This window comes from Eurytemora carolleeae, unplaced genomic scaffold (genome assembly GCF_000591075.1).
Source record: "Eurytemora carolleeae unplaced genomic scaffold, Eaff_2.0 scaffold130, whole genome shotgun sequence".
In the NCBI taxonomy this organism is placed as follows: domain Eukaryota; kingdom Metazoa; phylum Arthropoda; class Copepoda; order Calanoida; family Temoridae; genus Eurytemora; species Eurytemora carolleeae.
In genome coordinates this window covers 160,535-176,819 of record NW_019397116.1, presented here as the reverse complement: position 1 = coordinate 176,819, position 16,285 = coordinate 160,535, and the positions used below count along the sequence as shown (strand labels likewise).

At 31.9% G+C, this 16,285-nt stretch overlaps 1 protein-coding gene and 1 long non-coding RNA gene across 3 annotated transcripts; one reads left to right on the top strand and one right to left on the bottom strand.

Annotated features, from left to right (window-relative positions):
• Positions 1-1,469: 1,469 nt before the first annotated feature.
• On the bottom strand, positions 1,470-11,063 carry LOC111711997 (O-acetyl-ADP-ribose deacetylase MACROD1). 2 transcript variants are annotated; one of them, XM_023486499.1, is made up of 12 exons: positions 10,977-11,063; positions 9,497-9,549; positions 8,773-8,836; positions 7,812-7,850; positions 7,057-7,143; positions 6,815-6,892; positions 6,587-6,695; positions 6,114-6,184; positions 4,385-4,430; positions 3,072-3,175; positions 2,549-2,650; positions 1,470-2,051 (listed from the first exon to the last, which is right to left on the bottom strand). In XM_023486499.1, the coding sequence occupies exons 3-12, from the start codon at positions 8,833-8,835 to the stop codon at positions 1,611-1,613; spliced, it is 1,140 nt and encodes a 379-aa protein (XP_023342267.1). In that variant the 5' UTR covers position 8,836; positions 9,497-9,549; positions 10,977-11,063; the 3' UTR covers positions 1,470-1,610. The 2 variants fall into 2 exon arrangements, with proteins under 2 accessions (XP_023342267.1, XP_023342266.1); XM_023486498.1 differs by having other exon boundaries at positions 10,965-11,019.
• Positions 11,064-15,163: 4,100 nt separating this feature from the next.
• Positions 15,164-15,842, top strand: LOC111712002 (uncharacterized). The gene is made up of 3 exons (XR_002767363.1): positions 15,164-15,313; positions 15,431-15,499; positions 15,625-15,842. It is a non-coding gene; the product is annotated as an uncharacterized LOC111712002 (long non-coding RNA).
• Positions 15,843-16,285: the final 443 nt, after the last annotated feature.

Below are 16,285 nucleotides of genomic sequence, written 5' to 3'. Positions count from 1 at the left end.
CATTTTATGAATGCCATATAATATTTTTTTATTATTCTCTTTGGTATCAAACAACTTAACAAATTATGGAAGAAGACATTTAAAAGTATATTACCAACTGTCATGTTTCGTGGGACACCCTGTATAAAGAACTCTTGTCCACAATTTAGCTGATATTAATTTTGTGATCCTGCAAATTATATAGATTTGCTGTAGCAGCTGGGACATTAAGAAAATATCGCTTTGACCGGCTTGCGAGTGCACCTTTTTTATCAGAATGTATCATGGAATGTTTCCCTGTAGAAAGACAGGTTGTTTAATACCCTTAAAAAGTGATGGGATCAGGCAATGTAGCTTATTGTGTTTTTAAGGGATTTGGACTTAAGAAAGGTATAGGGGATTGAAATAATATATTTTTAATACTGTCAAAATTCATATTTGAAGTAATGTTTTAAAGAATAGTTTTTTTTCTTTAAAAAAAAATATTTTGCAAAAAGAGAAATTTCAAAACTTCAAACTGAAATAAAACTTGCCAAGAGAATGATGGCTCAAGTTTACATAATTCAATCAGACATTGTCAATATTATTGGTCCAAAATTGAGGCCCTCTACCACTGTTTTTTTGGGTCCCCTGTACAAAAATATATGTTTTTACTTTATAAATATTTGTATCTATCTATCTATCCATCTGTCTTTCTGGGTGTATGTCTGTCTGTCTATCTATCTATCTTACGCGGGACGGAGTGGATCATATGTTGTTTTACATTTGCGTCAATATAAACAATAAAAACTGGAATTCCCGCTACTTACAGTATACACCATGATGGACAGAATGAAAAGGCACAAAGGGGAAACCCTGATCAACAATTAAGAGACACACAGAGGCGGGTTGAGGTGGAATCCTCCCCCCCATCCCTCTTGGAAAATTTGAATAGCATGCAAAGGCACCATTTTCCCGCCTCCGGTCGTGTCAGGGTTTGATGTAAAAAATCACGGTTAATAAATTTTACAAAAAAAGTGTCCTCGCAAGCAATATTTCAGTTATTCCCCTTGAAATTATCGTAAGCCGCCCCTGGAGACAAGTGAGGTGGGGGCCGGATCAATACAAAAAAATCAACTTTAATTGGATTGTTCAGAGATTTTAACTTAATAGGTGGAGACCAATTGATACATAACTATGACAGTTCTCGATTTTAAGATTATTTTTTTGGATAATTAAAAAGAAGAGTAAAATATTATTATGGTGTGGAGGGAGGTTTAGAAATACTTTGCCAGATCTTGATCTTTTACAGAAAAGATCGCATTCGTCATGACCAGATTACAGAGATACAGCGAACCGGAAAAGCAAACAAGAAATTGTGTTATGTCACCATGCAATTTACGCGCAACTTTGTAAACAGTTTTTATCTTTATTGTTTTGTCATAGAATTTCAGAAGTTTGTTTGCGCAACCAACTTTGCGGGATTTCTGGATCTTTTCACAAAAATGTTCTTTAAAATAAATAGCTTTATTTCTGCATACAAAATCAAATACAGAATTTAATGGTTTTCAAACAAAACTAGAAAATGAATAATTTCTCAAAAAATGCAATATTGTAATTTAAGTCGTTTTTTTTCACCGGGTTGTTCTGGATTACTGAAGAAGAGGGTTGCTCAACTTAGACCCTGTTCCATCTCCTGTTCCATCTCCTGTTCCATCTCCTGTTCCATCTCCTGTTCCATCTCCTGTTCCATCTCCTTTTCCATCTCCTGTTCCATCTCCTGTTCCATCCCCTGTTCCATCTCCTATTCCACCTACTTCAGTTTTTGCCGAGTTTTCTTCTTTTTCAAGATTCGTGGATTTTTCATCTTGCTGCAAGTTCCCGGATTTCTTATTGTAAACGGAGTTTACATCGTCTTCTATCTTACTAGGTTCAACTGAATCTTTGGATTCAGCAGATATAGATTTGTCGTCTTCTGCTTCTGGTTTGGTAGACTCCATCTTGTCGATCTTTGGGAAGAAGTAGGGAAGATATTCGTTGTAAATATCAACATCTACTTGAAGAAACAAACAGAAGATCACTCGATCTACTTCCTAGATTTAACATAATAGTTAAATATCAACCAACCATAAAAGGCGAGTTTTTAAAATAAATGTACTGCCTGCATTTAAAAACTCTTAGAAATGTTAATAAATTGTGTGAGTACAAAAAAGTTGGCATTCAGCTGCAGCAAACTATGAATTTAAAAAAATACTGTCAAAAATCTTTCTCTGAAATATCATATGTTTTGCTTATTCCAGTGTACAGTGTACACTGTACACTGTACAGTGCGTTTTATTTAATTACTTTAAAATTATGTGAACTTTATTTTTGGATAAATTTAAGACATTTTTTGAAAAATGAAATTCATAAATTTTTCAGGAAAACAATTTTTCAAAAGACAAGAATGTTCAAGAAGTTTATTGTTCATCCTCTTTTTTACCCTTTACACAAAATTGATTTATATTCCCCCTTAAAGTAGCACTTAACATCAGGGGGAATGATTATTCATGAAAATATAACCCCTGCAAAAGAATCCTAGTAAAATAACCTGATGATGTTTTTCTAGAAAGTTCCTCACGACCCTCAGGGCCACCAAACACGCCTCCTGGTTAGGGTAACCGTATATACCGGTGCTGATGCAGGGGAACGCCTACAAACAGTAACGAATTGAAATTGGTTGTACGTCAACATACAATTTCATTTAAAACGAATCAGTATTTGAATTGAAACAATAATTTTTAAAATCTACTTAATTATTCTTTTATGTGAAAAGGAAGAATTTGAAAAATATTTGAAAGCTGGAAATGTGAATGCTGCAATATTTTCAAACAGACGACATGTACAGTGAGATCCGTAAAACTTTGGAATAGGAAGACGAAATTTAGTTAATAGTATGCAAGTACTCTAGAAATCAAGTTTATATAAAGAGAAATGAATTTGTGCACACATTGTCCTGCACAATTAAAGGGTTTTATGTTTATTGTTAATTGGACTATCTAAATTTATAACTCGAGTCCAACAGTCGTTTTAATTTTCCAGAGTTTTATGCGTCCCATTGTATGAATAATTACAATAGATCTGAGTGAGTTGTCGAGCATGATCTGTAATGAGTTGGAGTAAGCCTCCTTCAGAACATCAGGGTGTTCACCTCGTGGACCTACTGTTGATATCACATCTACGACAAAATAAATATTAAAGGAACTGTGGACATAATTTCAAGTGAGAATTGATTTGTAAAGTGTCATGTCGGATTCAGACAGTATTCTTAAAACCTTTATCGGTATAAAAATTCGTTTATATATAATAAAGTGTTTTTTTCTTATATATATGGCGGAAATCCACAAGTAGCAGATAACTCCATTATTTTTTATCAAAAAAAAAGTTTTAAAGGATACCATTGTAAATGGGGCGTGCAATTTGAAAGTCTTCAAATGGAAATTCACTTAAAACTATGTCGACAGACCAATCCAGAAAAACTTTATTTGGATTTTGAAAATATTAATCAATCTAATCTAATCAAATGAAAATGTAAATCAATCTTGTCAAATCAACTCAAATCAGACTCTCAGGGTGTCCACCTTCCCCACCCAAACTTAAATTTAAATTACATAAAAAAAATTTAGAGTAAATCAAGAAAATTATACATTTTCCGGAAAAATCTGTTTTTCATAATTGATCCAATGATATACACAGATCCAGGGTGTCTCAATAAACATGGGAATCAAGTGAAGACTTCTGAACATCGTCTTTGATCCGCGCGACATTTTACGTGAACATAATTTGATTAATATCCCAGTTTAAACTGTTATAAAATCTGCTAGTCTTGGGAATTCCAAATTGTGGTTTACCGTATTTGCACCTTCAAAATTGACGGAGATTTTAAGAAACCTGTCCAGATACCAATTTAGTAAATGACAACAAAATCGTTCAAATGTTTAATACCTCAGTCAATTTTGATGATACATTTGTCATAAAGAAGGTAGACCACATTATAGAAAGCTCATATGACGTACAATTTTTAATTTGATACACTCTTTGTAATTTCATAAATATCGGAAAGCAAAGACGATTTTCGAGTCGATTCTTAATTCCTATATTTATTGGGACACCCTGTACCATACACAAAAAATATATTCATTTGGAAAAGTAAATTATTTGAGCAAAACTATGTTTTAATAAAGATATGAATTTACATGAATTTAATAAAGATATGAATTTACAATTATGTCTTATGTGTATTACATGAAGTGTGACTGTGAACCAGTGTCATCTTTTATAAAACAGTAGGAATTATGAAACTTTAAGGGATTCTTAAAAATTAAAGACTTGCATCTCTTTATATCATTTTTTGTGTGTAATGTATTTGAACAAGAACAAGGCTTACACTTCGCTGGTAGATTGTAACCACAGCTTATCTTTGCTTCTCCATCCTAGAAAGAAAAATAATAATATGACGTTGTTTTTTTCAATCTGGATCAGTGTTAAATTCTGACAATTTTGCTTCTTTGTCTTTGCAACGTGGATCCGCAAGTCACTTCGCAAACCACAATTGTAAATTATCATTGTATGATAGAAAACCAAAAATATCTTCATCATTGTCGCTCAGGTTTAAAGGGTACCGTTCACAAACTTAACAAATTAATTGCTTTTGGAGTTAGCATATTGTCGACATTTAATCGGACAGCCAGCATTGTGAGATTAATTGCTTTTGGAGTTAGCATATTGTCGACATTTAATCGGACATCCAGCATTGTGAGATTAATTGCTTTTGGAGTTAGCATATTGTCGACATTTAATCGGACATCCAGCATACAGAGATTTCTAGTCTCCATTATAAGAAATATATGTATTATAAGCAGTGCTTAGGATCCATTTAATTTTGATGCGAATCCGGATCCGGATCCTGGGTCCGCAATGGAAAAAATGGATCCGGATCCAGGTCATTTCTTTATTGATTTACTGAATTTTTTAACAAAAAATAATTTTCAAATTTTTAGTTTTATTTTTTTTCGCATATTTTCATCCTAAAACTTGATGAACCATTCAGAAATGAGGAAATTTTTATAATCTTTCTTTTTTCAAAAATTCAGATTTGGGTTTTAGGAGTGAAAAAGTTTTTTTTTTGCAGTTTTTGGTTGATATTTTACCCCATGGATCCGGATCCGTGGATCCGCATATTTTTGCGGATCCGGATCAAGGAAGCCAAAATCTAGAGGATCCAAAGCACTAATTATAAGGAAGAAACTTCTAAAAATGCTTCGACTCAGAATTTCTTCTGGGATTTTTGGCCGCTTAAGTCTTACTTCCCTCATACAAACTTTAAATCGTCTCTTCACTGTTTAGAACAAATCCTTTCAGCTGATAACTTAAGATTTCACTTTTGTTTTCAGAATCTTATATTTTTAATTTTTTTCAACAGAAACTCAGACATTAAATAGTAAAATTTAACAATTAATTCATGTTTAACATTAGTTTTCCTTTTGCATGTTGTTTATTTTCCAAAAATAATAAAAGATTTTATTTAATAATTCATAATTTTAAAGTGCTAAAAATTACAAAAATAATTATGAAACTATTGTGTACTTTATCATTCTTCCTCACTTCATCGTGAATTTCATATTGAATGTGCTATAAAGTTAAATTAGCTGTACATAAAGTTTTGATTAATTACCGGATTTTCATTTTTTTTTAATTGAAATTTTTTTCAATTGAAATGAAAATTTAATTGAAATTAGCTGTATATTTTGACTTCTGCTTTGTTTAAAAGCTTATTTGATCTAGAAAAAGCCATTGAAATAAAGCAAGTACACAAACGTTTCATAAAATTACCTATAACACTATTATTTTGGTTCGCAGTGTTATAATGTTTTTGGACTTAAATTTTCTCTCTATTTCGAAGGTTCTCGATAAAGAAAAAATTTCTGTGCAAAAACTTTATAACACTGCGAACCAAAATAACAGTAGTTATTAAAACTTGATAAAATATTAAATATTACGAAAAAAATGTGATCTTTTATAAAACTTTGAGAGTGCGGACTAGCTTCCTTTTAGAGAATGGTGTAAAGAAGCCCCGAATTTGAATAAAAAATCTGAAATGTATTGTATTACTGCACCTCACATCCATTAAGTGTACTGTTCTCATGGAATAGATATTTGCCTGCAGCTCTATGGATTGCTCCATCCACTACAATATTATACAGGATCAGTAGGTGGTGTGGGGGGGGTTCATAAAAATTTTAAAAGACTTCAGTTAGGGTTTAAAGGAGGATTTGCCGGAAACTGTACATTATGAAGGTAAACGTTTCATTTTTTCTATCAAATCTATAATTTTTGTGCAGTAATAATAAGTTAATAAGTTGATTTTGTATCTAACCGTAAAACTGTTCTAGCATTATAAAGGGTGTGAAAGAAGATTAAAACTTTTAATCAATCATAATGAAATTATTGACCAAATTCGAATTTTTTTTTTACAATTTAGTCCTAACATCCTAAAGACATTGTGATATTAATCTCATTATGATCCAGTAAAGTCGTCTTCCTATTCCATTTCTTTATACGGCTCACTGCGAGTTTAATCTTTCTTTACCTCCTCCCCCTCCCAGTAGAGAATTGTTTGCGGCATTTACAACAGCATCAATCTCAAGGGTTGTGATGTCACCGACAAACACTGAAACCTTCTCCGACAAATCTAAATCCTAAATTCAACATAATTTAACTATTCAAAAATATCTTTTTATACCCCCTTTCATTTTTCCTTTACAGTCCCTTTAAGTGAAAGAAAATATATTTAAAACACCGATTTTTTAAAAAATACCTGAAGCTTAAATTCTGCTCTCAGAAATTTCTGAAGATCTTTTTTGTTGATGGAAGGCCCTTTACCTTTCTTAGCAGGCTTTAATACACTTTTCTAAATCTAAATCTAATAAATCTGAATTACTTCATTCAACTTCTAAGCAAATGTAAATAGTATTTTTTAATTGTTCAGGGGGGTTTAAATGTATTAATACTAATACAATATCTTTTTTAAATAATTAAAATAATTATTAGAAACTATTCCTTGTTAAGCTTTTCTTTATACAGTAGATCCTTCTTCAAGGTGTTTATATCCTTTAGAGGTATATATCTACTCCCACAAGAATATTCCTAAATATTATCCTTTAGAGGTATAAACTTACTCCCACAAGAATATTCCTAAATATTATCCTTTAGAGGTATATATCTACTCCCACAAGAATATTCCTAAATATTATCCTTTAGAGGTATATATCTATTCCCAAAAGAATATTCCTAAATATTATCCTTTAGAGGTATATATCTAGTAATCTACTCCCACAAGAATATTCCTAAATATTATCCTTTAGAGGTATATATCTACTCCCACAAGAGTATTACTAAATATTATCCTTTAAGGGTATATATCTATTCCCACAAGAGTATTCCTAAATATTTTCCTTTAGAGGTATATATCTACTCCCACAAGAATATTCCTAAATATTATCCTTTAGAGGTATATATCTACTCCCACAAGAATATTCCTAAATATTATACTTTAGAGGTATATACTTACTCCTACAAGAGTATTACTAAATATTATCCTTTTGAGGTATATACCTACTCCCACAAGGGTAAATACCTTAATATCATACTTTAGAGGTAAATATGTACTACCTCATAAGTATTCCTAATATTTAGGAATACTTATCTTTAGACTTAAGTTTTCACGTTGGAATGAAATAAGAATAGAAGAACATGGCCATCTAGTAATTTAAAATCACACACAGTCCCTTTAAAGGAAGATAGGAATAGTTTACCTTTCTTCGTGCCTCTAAACTCAACTTCAACTTTCTCTCCTTTCCATTTATATTTTTGTTTAAATGAATTTTGAGTTCTTTGCATCTAAAATTTCAATAAAAAGTTTTCTTTCAAGATTTATTTTTATCAAATCAGCTTTTAACGTACAATCAATTTGTTTATAATTAATATTGCACACAATTTAATTTTGGGTTTCATAAAAATTTGTGTACAATTTGTTTGATTTTGTTCACTTTAAATATTGTGTAGATGTAACATTTTGTTCACATAATTGTGTGTACATAAGATTTGATGTGAAATTACTTTACTGAAATATTGAAATGTATACACCTGTAAATTAATTATGTGTTCAATGAATACTTTGTACATTTGATGCTGTGTTAAAGTTAAGTACAGTAAATTTCACGTTACCACTGATATTGTGTGCAATATATTTTTATAAAGGGTCCGCCAAATATTTTTTTTTGAAAATGCTATTAAAAAAACTACTGAATATTTTCTCAAATTTATTTTTTTTATTTGAAAGTACAATCCTTCCGGTTAATCATGGAAAATAATTTCATTCAAATGGCCGCCTCGGCTGGCCATGCAGTAGCCTACATGATCGGTCCAATTTTTAAGCACATTATCGATTGTGTGCACAGCTGTATTTCACCAATGGCTTCACGAACATTGTCCTTTAAAGCGTCAAATGTCTCTGGCTTGTCGGCGTAACATTTATCTTTGAGGGCACCCCACAAAACATCGAGTGTAGCTTAATTGTACCGATCGTGTAGGCTACTGCATGGCCAGCCGAGGCGGCCATTTGAATGAAATTATTGTCCATGATTAACCGGAAGGATTGTACTTTCAAATAAAAAAATTAATTTGAGAAAATATTCAGTAGTTTTTTATAACATTTTCAAAAAAGAAGTTATTTGGCGGACCCTTTACAATTTGTTTTAAATTAAATGAATTTTCCTTCTCGGCGATCCAGCTGGACGGCATTGTGGAATTCTTTCGTAGCCGAGTATCCGTGGACATTCTAAATTTTAAAAATCAGTTGACTAACAACTACAGGGTGTCCCAATAATTATGGGTATAATTTGTCTCTGAAATGTTTATTGGGACACCCTGGGCCTGTACTGGAACTGCTCAGCACAATTATTCTGAGGTCAGAACTTTTGTGTTGTTAATCCTTGGATCAAGCATTAATCCGTATCTTCTAGTCGTCCAAAGGATTAAATCCCGTGGTCGGTGGAATAACCAAAAATAAGGGATCAAGCACTGATCCTTGTAATTCAAAAACCCGTAACGAGATTTATTATAAAATAATAATATATTATATTACTAACTCTTTCCTAACACAAACAAATATCATTTTGCGTAGAAATTAAGCTCACTTAGTTCAGCCGTATTGGAATATAAGTTGGCCTTCTTGTTTATATTTCCATTAATGACATACAGTAGTCAACGATTATATCAATACAATAAAGACGACTTTTCTATTAAAGTTTTTTCATATAACAAGTTTACAAGTAAACAAAGAAAAGCTGTTAATTGGCAGCTTCTCTTAATTTCCATGTTTATGTGTATCCATGCTGTTTTAAAGCTTAGTAGAATTATCAAAATTGAAATCGAAAGTCGTCTTCATTGTATTGATTTATACGACTACTGTAAGTGTAAACTTTAAATTCTAGACTACCTCGGTATATTCAGATTGGACAGAAATCTGTTGAATCTCAGCACTACTAATGTCTGAAACATTTTTATATTGAAGGGACTGTTGACGTAATTTTAATACTAAAGGGACTGTTGACGTAATTTTAATATCAATCATTTATTTGAAGAGTTGTATGCCCGATCTACATTGGCACCCTAAAATCCTTTGTTGGTTTAAAGATGAATTAAATATCTTTAATTGTCAAGTTGAAAAATTGTTAATTGTACGTGTTTTTACTTCGGAGACAATGAAGGAAGTTTACAGAATTTACAGAATAGAAAAATGCCACACAAATATTAGATAAATTTCAAGGATTGGCGTCTGGAAAAATATTTAATCAACAAGATATCAAAACATGAATAAAATATTCCATAATTGAAGTAAAAAAAATTTATAAGATCTGACAATACAAAATCTGACAAAAAAGATATAAATTTAGTTAGACCAATAAATAATATATTTATTCAGCTAAGGTCTTAGGGCTGAACTTGTGCAATGTTAATCGCTCCAGAAATCACCAAATCTTAGCTTTTGTAGTCTGGCGAGTTAACTTGAATCCTGGTGGATATTTATAACCTTAAAAGGTTGCATTTCTGTCCAGATTTACGGATTAAATCGATTCAAATCAAAAGTTTTCATTGTGAATATATTATGTTGAGAAATTTCATAGAAATACATTTGATAGATACACAGATGGACATTTCGTACACAGAACGTTTAATAGACAGGACTAGACATGGCATTTAAGAGCTGGACATTCACATTGAACATCTCATAGATAAGATGTTTCATAGACATGAAATTTCAGAGAAGACAAGTCTTAGACAAGACATTTCATAAACCTAATATCTAATAGACAGGATATTTTATAGATAAGACATTTCATAAACCTAATATTTAATAGACAGGATATTTTATAGATAAGATATTTCAAGGACGAAGAAGATTTTTATTTCTATTTAAAATTATTATTCTTAATTTTATTTTACACTATTGTTTGAAGGATCTAAGAAAACAGATTTTTCTCTGCCTATTAATTGGCATGTCTATAAAATGTCTTATCCATGAAAGTCCCATCTCTGAGTGTGTCTCATCTAAATATGAAATATATATATGTCTGGTATGTTTGTTTGTAACCGATAAACGTCAAAACGGCTGAATTGATCGGGCCAACATTTTGTGAGGGACCTCACATGACCCCAGGGAAGGTTAATGGAACATCAAATTTGGAGAGTAAAATAATCCTGGAAAATAGTTGGATTTTTTTACAACGCACCAATTCTAAAAGAAAAATCTGCTAAAATTTTAAAATGTTTTAAAATGATTGATTTTCAGGAAAGGAAGCGCGGAGCGCCCTAAAAGCAAAGTATCTCATACTCATAAAATAAATTAAGTACTCTAAGGATCAATTCATCAATTATAATATCAACCCTTTCTTATCCATACATACCATTTAAATTACCTTATGTATCAACAGAATCTATTTTTCGGCCATTTAATTATCTGAAATTACATGGAATTATATTCATATTCAATTGTCATATGATATCCTAATTTCAAGTCAAAACTTTTGCGTGAAAGGTCCCTAAATTAGATCTCGATATTCATTGTGACATTTACTAATGTGAATTGTATATTTACTGATGTGAATTGTATATTTACTGATGTAAATTGTATCTTTACCGATGTGAATTGTATATTTACTGATGTAAATTGTATATTTACTGATGTGAATTGTATAGTTACTGATGTGAATTGTATATTTACTGATGTGAATTGTATAGTTACTGATGTGAATTGTATAGTTACTGATGAGAATTGTATATTTACTGATGTGAATTGTATATTTACTGATGTGAAGTAACATTTATCTGATGAGAAATGTGTATTCACTGATGTAAAATACATTTATATGATGGAAATTGCATATTTACACTGATGAACTTTTTAATAGGTGTTTAAGTCTGGAGCCCTCAATTTTAGTAGTTCTATCCGAATTTGGTCACCACAGGATATCCAACAGGATTAAATTTAATTCAAAGGATACCATCTTGATCCTTGGATTACAAACACAAGAGTTTTGTCCTCTGGGGCCGAATTTAATGAATTTGAGCCAGTCCGCTGAACTATCTACTGCCGGTTCAAATTTGAACCACCGACTCAAAGTTAAAGATTAAGGAAGGATTACTACCGGCAGTAGGCAGTTCAAAATTAAACTTAGTTCCGGGACGTTCTCCTTATATATAAACGTTTTACTTAAATTTGGACGGAAATTATTTAAACAGTGCAGGTACAGGTACAACAATTACTTTGTAAACATACAATATTGGACTATTAAATTTTATTTAAAAGTTCATGAAATTTTTTAACACCAGGGATCTGTTGCACAATCGCTAACTTCTTGATTTTATTTAAAAGCATCACTTCTAACTATAACCAACTTTTAGAAGAATGGTCGGCATTTGTAAGCAAAAGTTTTAGGATTTCAAAAAAAATTTACAATACTTAGAAGATTTTCTGATTTCTCTTGCTTAAAAAGTTAACATGACATATTTTGAGATTTTTTTTTAAAAACCGGTTTGAAGTAAAACTATTTTCTAACATCATTTTTTTTATTTTGTCCTTTGCCTATATAAATTCCTGAACAGTCTCTTTACCGAGATCAGATTTTGGTTCAGCAGGTACATAGAATAATTAATTACTAAAACATTGAAATAATCATAAAAAAAAGATTATTTTAACTTTGCTATACATATACAAAGACATATTGAAAGAATGGAACCATTAGAATGACAAATTATTCATTAAAGTTAAAAAGAACTTGGAATCCTAAAATGAGAACGAAGCTTGGTGCTGGGAAATTTTTTCTTTTATCATTTTAAATGCTTTGAATCCATTTTTTAACAAGCATAAGAATCAAAATCCTTTTTTTCGCAATTTGTTGCTGGATTAATTCAGAGATTAGAGCTGGGAACTTTTGTATTGAATGGATATCCATAATCCCGACAGCTTGATCTCGATATCCACAGTGGGCACTTCAGGATTTTAAATCTGTTTGATCCCTTGATTTTGGATTCTCTGTTCTTTCATTGGTTGAACGCAAAATTCTTTTGCTTCTGATTGGCTGCTCGTTTTCGCACTTGACGGGATATAGATTAACTTAATTAAATTATTATGTAGATTAAAAACCGATCTAGATAAAGCATTGACCTTCAGGAGAATTCAATTATCGCCCATTAACTGAAAAACAGTTGAGTTTTTAAAGCAAAAAGTGATGGTGCTTTTTTGCAGTCTTGATTAATGTTTTTTATTTAGTCCGGATCCAGAAAGCTCAAATGTTGCAGATCCAATTCAAAAACTAAATTCTAAGCGCTGGTACTGCGTAACTGCATGCTACTGAAGAACCTTGAAAAAGTATTGAATCTCTAGAGGTCCATCCTCTGGTAGATCTGTACAATGAACTCCATTCTGTACACAGTTCAGGCCAAACCTTGCTCGTAGGGAACCGGGGCGAAGCTTACGAGCTATATCAGGATCTCTGGGACCTAAAGAAGTATGTTTCGTGTTATAGATTGGAATCAGAATAATTTACTTTTTAGGATTTTAATTAAATATTTCAGAATAAAATCTCTCCCTGATATGCTACATATGTCCGATACAGAACGGAACCCATGACAACTTCTGTCTGATCAAGGATGAATTAGACGTAAATTTATTATATTCAATTGTGGTTTCTCTAAAAGAGTATTTTTTAAATAGAAAAATTCCGATATCTTCATTATTGTTACTTTAACAGATTTAGAGGTTACCGCGTTGTGAAACCAACATGCCTCGAGTTTTTTTAATAATAATTGGTCACTTGATATATTCCATCCCCCCTCCCCCTCCTCTCCCATCTTCTCAGGCTTACTTACCTGTGAACTCTCTGAATGTTTCAACAGTAGAACCATTAGTTATTTGGTTATCCTCCGTCTCCATTGCGATTTCTGTAAAATAGATCATTTCAACGTTGATATTAACTTTAATTTTAATTTAAACGCTATCGGTGGAATGGAATGAAACTAAAATTATTAATATTTGAACACAGGTAAATATCTTTAAAAATTTTAGATTTCTTACCTTTTTTTAAGAACAATTCAATGTTTCAATTTAAATTGTGAAAATGTTTAAAGTCATTCGGCCATTTTAATTAATTTGGAATAAAAGGTTTATAAATACTAAGGCTGCGGCCTGGACCGACAAGGCTATGGCTGATGCTGCGGCCAGGACAGACAAGACTAGGGCTAAAGCTGCGGGTAGGACCAACAAGGCTAGGGCTGATACTGCGGCCAGGACAGACCTGGCTCGCTAGAATGTCCATTAAATTACCTAAAGCAATACACATTCCAGAACATAGTTCCTTCACCATATCACCGTAGTAGTCAACAACATTCTAAACAGTTTAAAACGGGTTAAAAGGACTGTAGTTTTAATTTTTAAGTGATCCTTCATTTAAATAGATGCGGGCATGCCGTGTGCATGGCCTTGATCATGCTTGAAGAATGATTTATTCTGACAATTTCCTTGTTGTTTCCTAAGAAGAAATCGGCGCAAGTCACATTTAAAATGAAACCACAATTGAAAATTTCAAAAAGGACATTGATGGACATCTCTTGCTCAGGTACAGCTTCTAAAGGGAATGACCGGTAATGTATAGTAGTTGAATTAAGAATGCAGATTGTGGAGAAATTCTTTAGGATTCCTTTAGGACTTAGGAGACGTTTTTCGAATGGATGACAATAAAAAATCAATGTCATAAAAAGCTTTTTTTAATAAATCTTTCTCTATTTTGCCAGTATATTCTGCAGTAAAAGTAATCCGATCGTCATTGTTTTAAATTTTAAATTGTTTTTTGTGTTCAACAAATTCTTAATCCAGAGGCCGAATTATAAGAATTTGAACCGCGGCTTAAACTTGAGAGTAAGACACGACTCAAACATAGTTGGTTACAATTGTATTCAATGCTTCAAGATTTAAGCAGGCGCTCAATTGAAACCGGCTTTTGGGGGATTTTGTAAGATCTGAGGATCTTTATAAACTAATGTGTGTTCAGGGTATTCAGCGACAAGACGTTACTCAGTGTGTTCAGCAGGGAATTCTCTGCAAACAATCAATCAACACGGAACTCTACAAGCACAATTTCCTATTAATCAATCACATATTCAATTCTATATAATTAATTGAGATTTTTGATGTATAACTATATAAAGGCCAATTTTTATAATGAATAACCTGATTTTGTTTTACAATGCAGAACCTGAGTTTTATGGTTGAAATGTTTTATGATTTAACATATATATATAATATTTAGCCAAAACCTATATACTGTCTCGCCAAAGCCTAATTAAAGCCTAGTCTAAAGCCTCAAAAAACTGTAAATAATGAGTTTTATCTTTCAGAACACAATGGGTTAGTTGCCCCCTTCTAACCTGAAATTGTGTCTCTTTCTCCAGGTCTATAAATCATCCGTAATAAATACCAAGGCTAATAAACGTTGAATGCTCTTTACACAACGTTGCAAAGTTTTTATTCCTACGGATGGTTTATAAAATATATGTAGATAATTGTGATTGTTGTGATTCCTCAAAATAGTTCCGGGCTCGTTATACCTCTACGTACCAGGCCTGCACAACTTTGGCTTAGTTGTACCTTCTTCGTTAGTTTCTCCGACGAGAAGAACTCTTGCTCCCCTCCGATACCTCCACGGAAGGGCTCTAATTCTGTATCCCTGGTCTAGCTCCTCCTCTAGATCAAATACAGGTAATAAATCTAAAAAATCACGATGCTTGTGATAAATGTGAGAAAGTCACCACTTGAAAAAGGATATTTGAAGTGACACATGAAAACTTCGATTGGACTAAATAAGCTCATTTTTAGTTATCCTGTTCGCGACTGCGGTGCAATTTAATGAACTATAGGCTACAAACCTCTGGACAAATCAACATTGTAAGTTTGTTTTCTTATTATATAAATAATTTAATAGTTAACCTGGAGAAAGTTTTATTTTAAAGGCTAAAATTTTATTATTGTCATGCATATAATTAACCCTGAACTGATTTATTGTGTTTCAGTTCACGGTTGAGTCCTGTATAAACTGCCTACCTGAAATATATACAAAGATTAAATCAGTGCAAATTGAGGTGAGCCGAAGAGAAAAGAGTTCTACGCTCAACTCTTTATGTTTGTAGTTATTACCTGGTTCCTAAAGGTAAAATTGAGCATAGATTTAAGACGCGGCACAAATTCATTAAATTCGTACTCAGTCCCGTTAAAACTTTGAAAAATCTCTATTCCTTGTTTACCTTGTAAATCTCCAGGAACTCCTCTGCCTTCCCAAAATGAAGATTAAAAGATTGAAATCCCGAAATCCTAAAATAAAATAATTAAATAACGTTTTCAATGTTTCTAAAATCTAAAGACATTTCTTCAATGCTATTGGTTATACCTTAACGTTAAATAATTACTTAAAACTCTGGAGGATATTGTTGGTAGAAAATAACAGAAGATCTATAATAATGGGATGTGTTCAAGACAAAGTAGCGTTTACAAAAAAGGAAATGGCGTCTCTTTACCTGAAACCGGCCTCCTGAATAGCATCCACTATTTCTCCAACTCGCCTTGAATAAAAGAGCTGTATTTATTTAATATTTATAACCGAAAATGTTCTATTTATAATGTAGCCATTGAGTTTTCGATATATAATTTTGATACACGACTTGGCTATATCCTTTT

Excerpts from the sequence above, each read along its gene's own strand:
- LOC111711997 (XM_023486498.1), bottom strand. Across the intron at positions 7,851-8,772 it reads CCAGCTGGATCGCCGAGAAG|GAGAGAAAGTTGAAGTTGAG; the intron begins GAAAATTCATTT and ends ATAAATGGAAAG. Across the intron at positions 6,893-7,056 it reads ATAAAGAAAAGCTTAACAAG|CCTGCTAAGAAAGGTAAAGG; the intron begins GAATAGTTTCTA and ends AGTGTATTAAAG.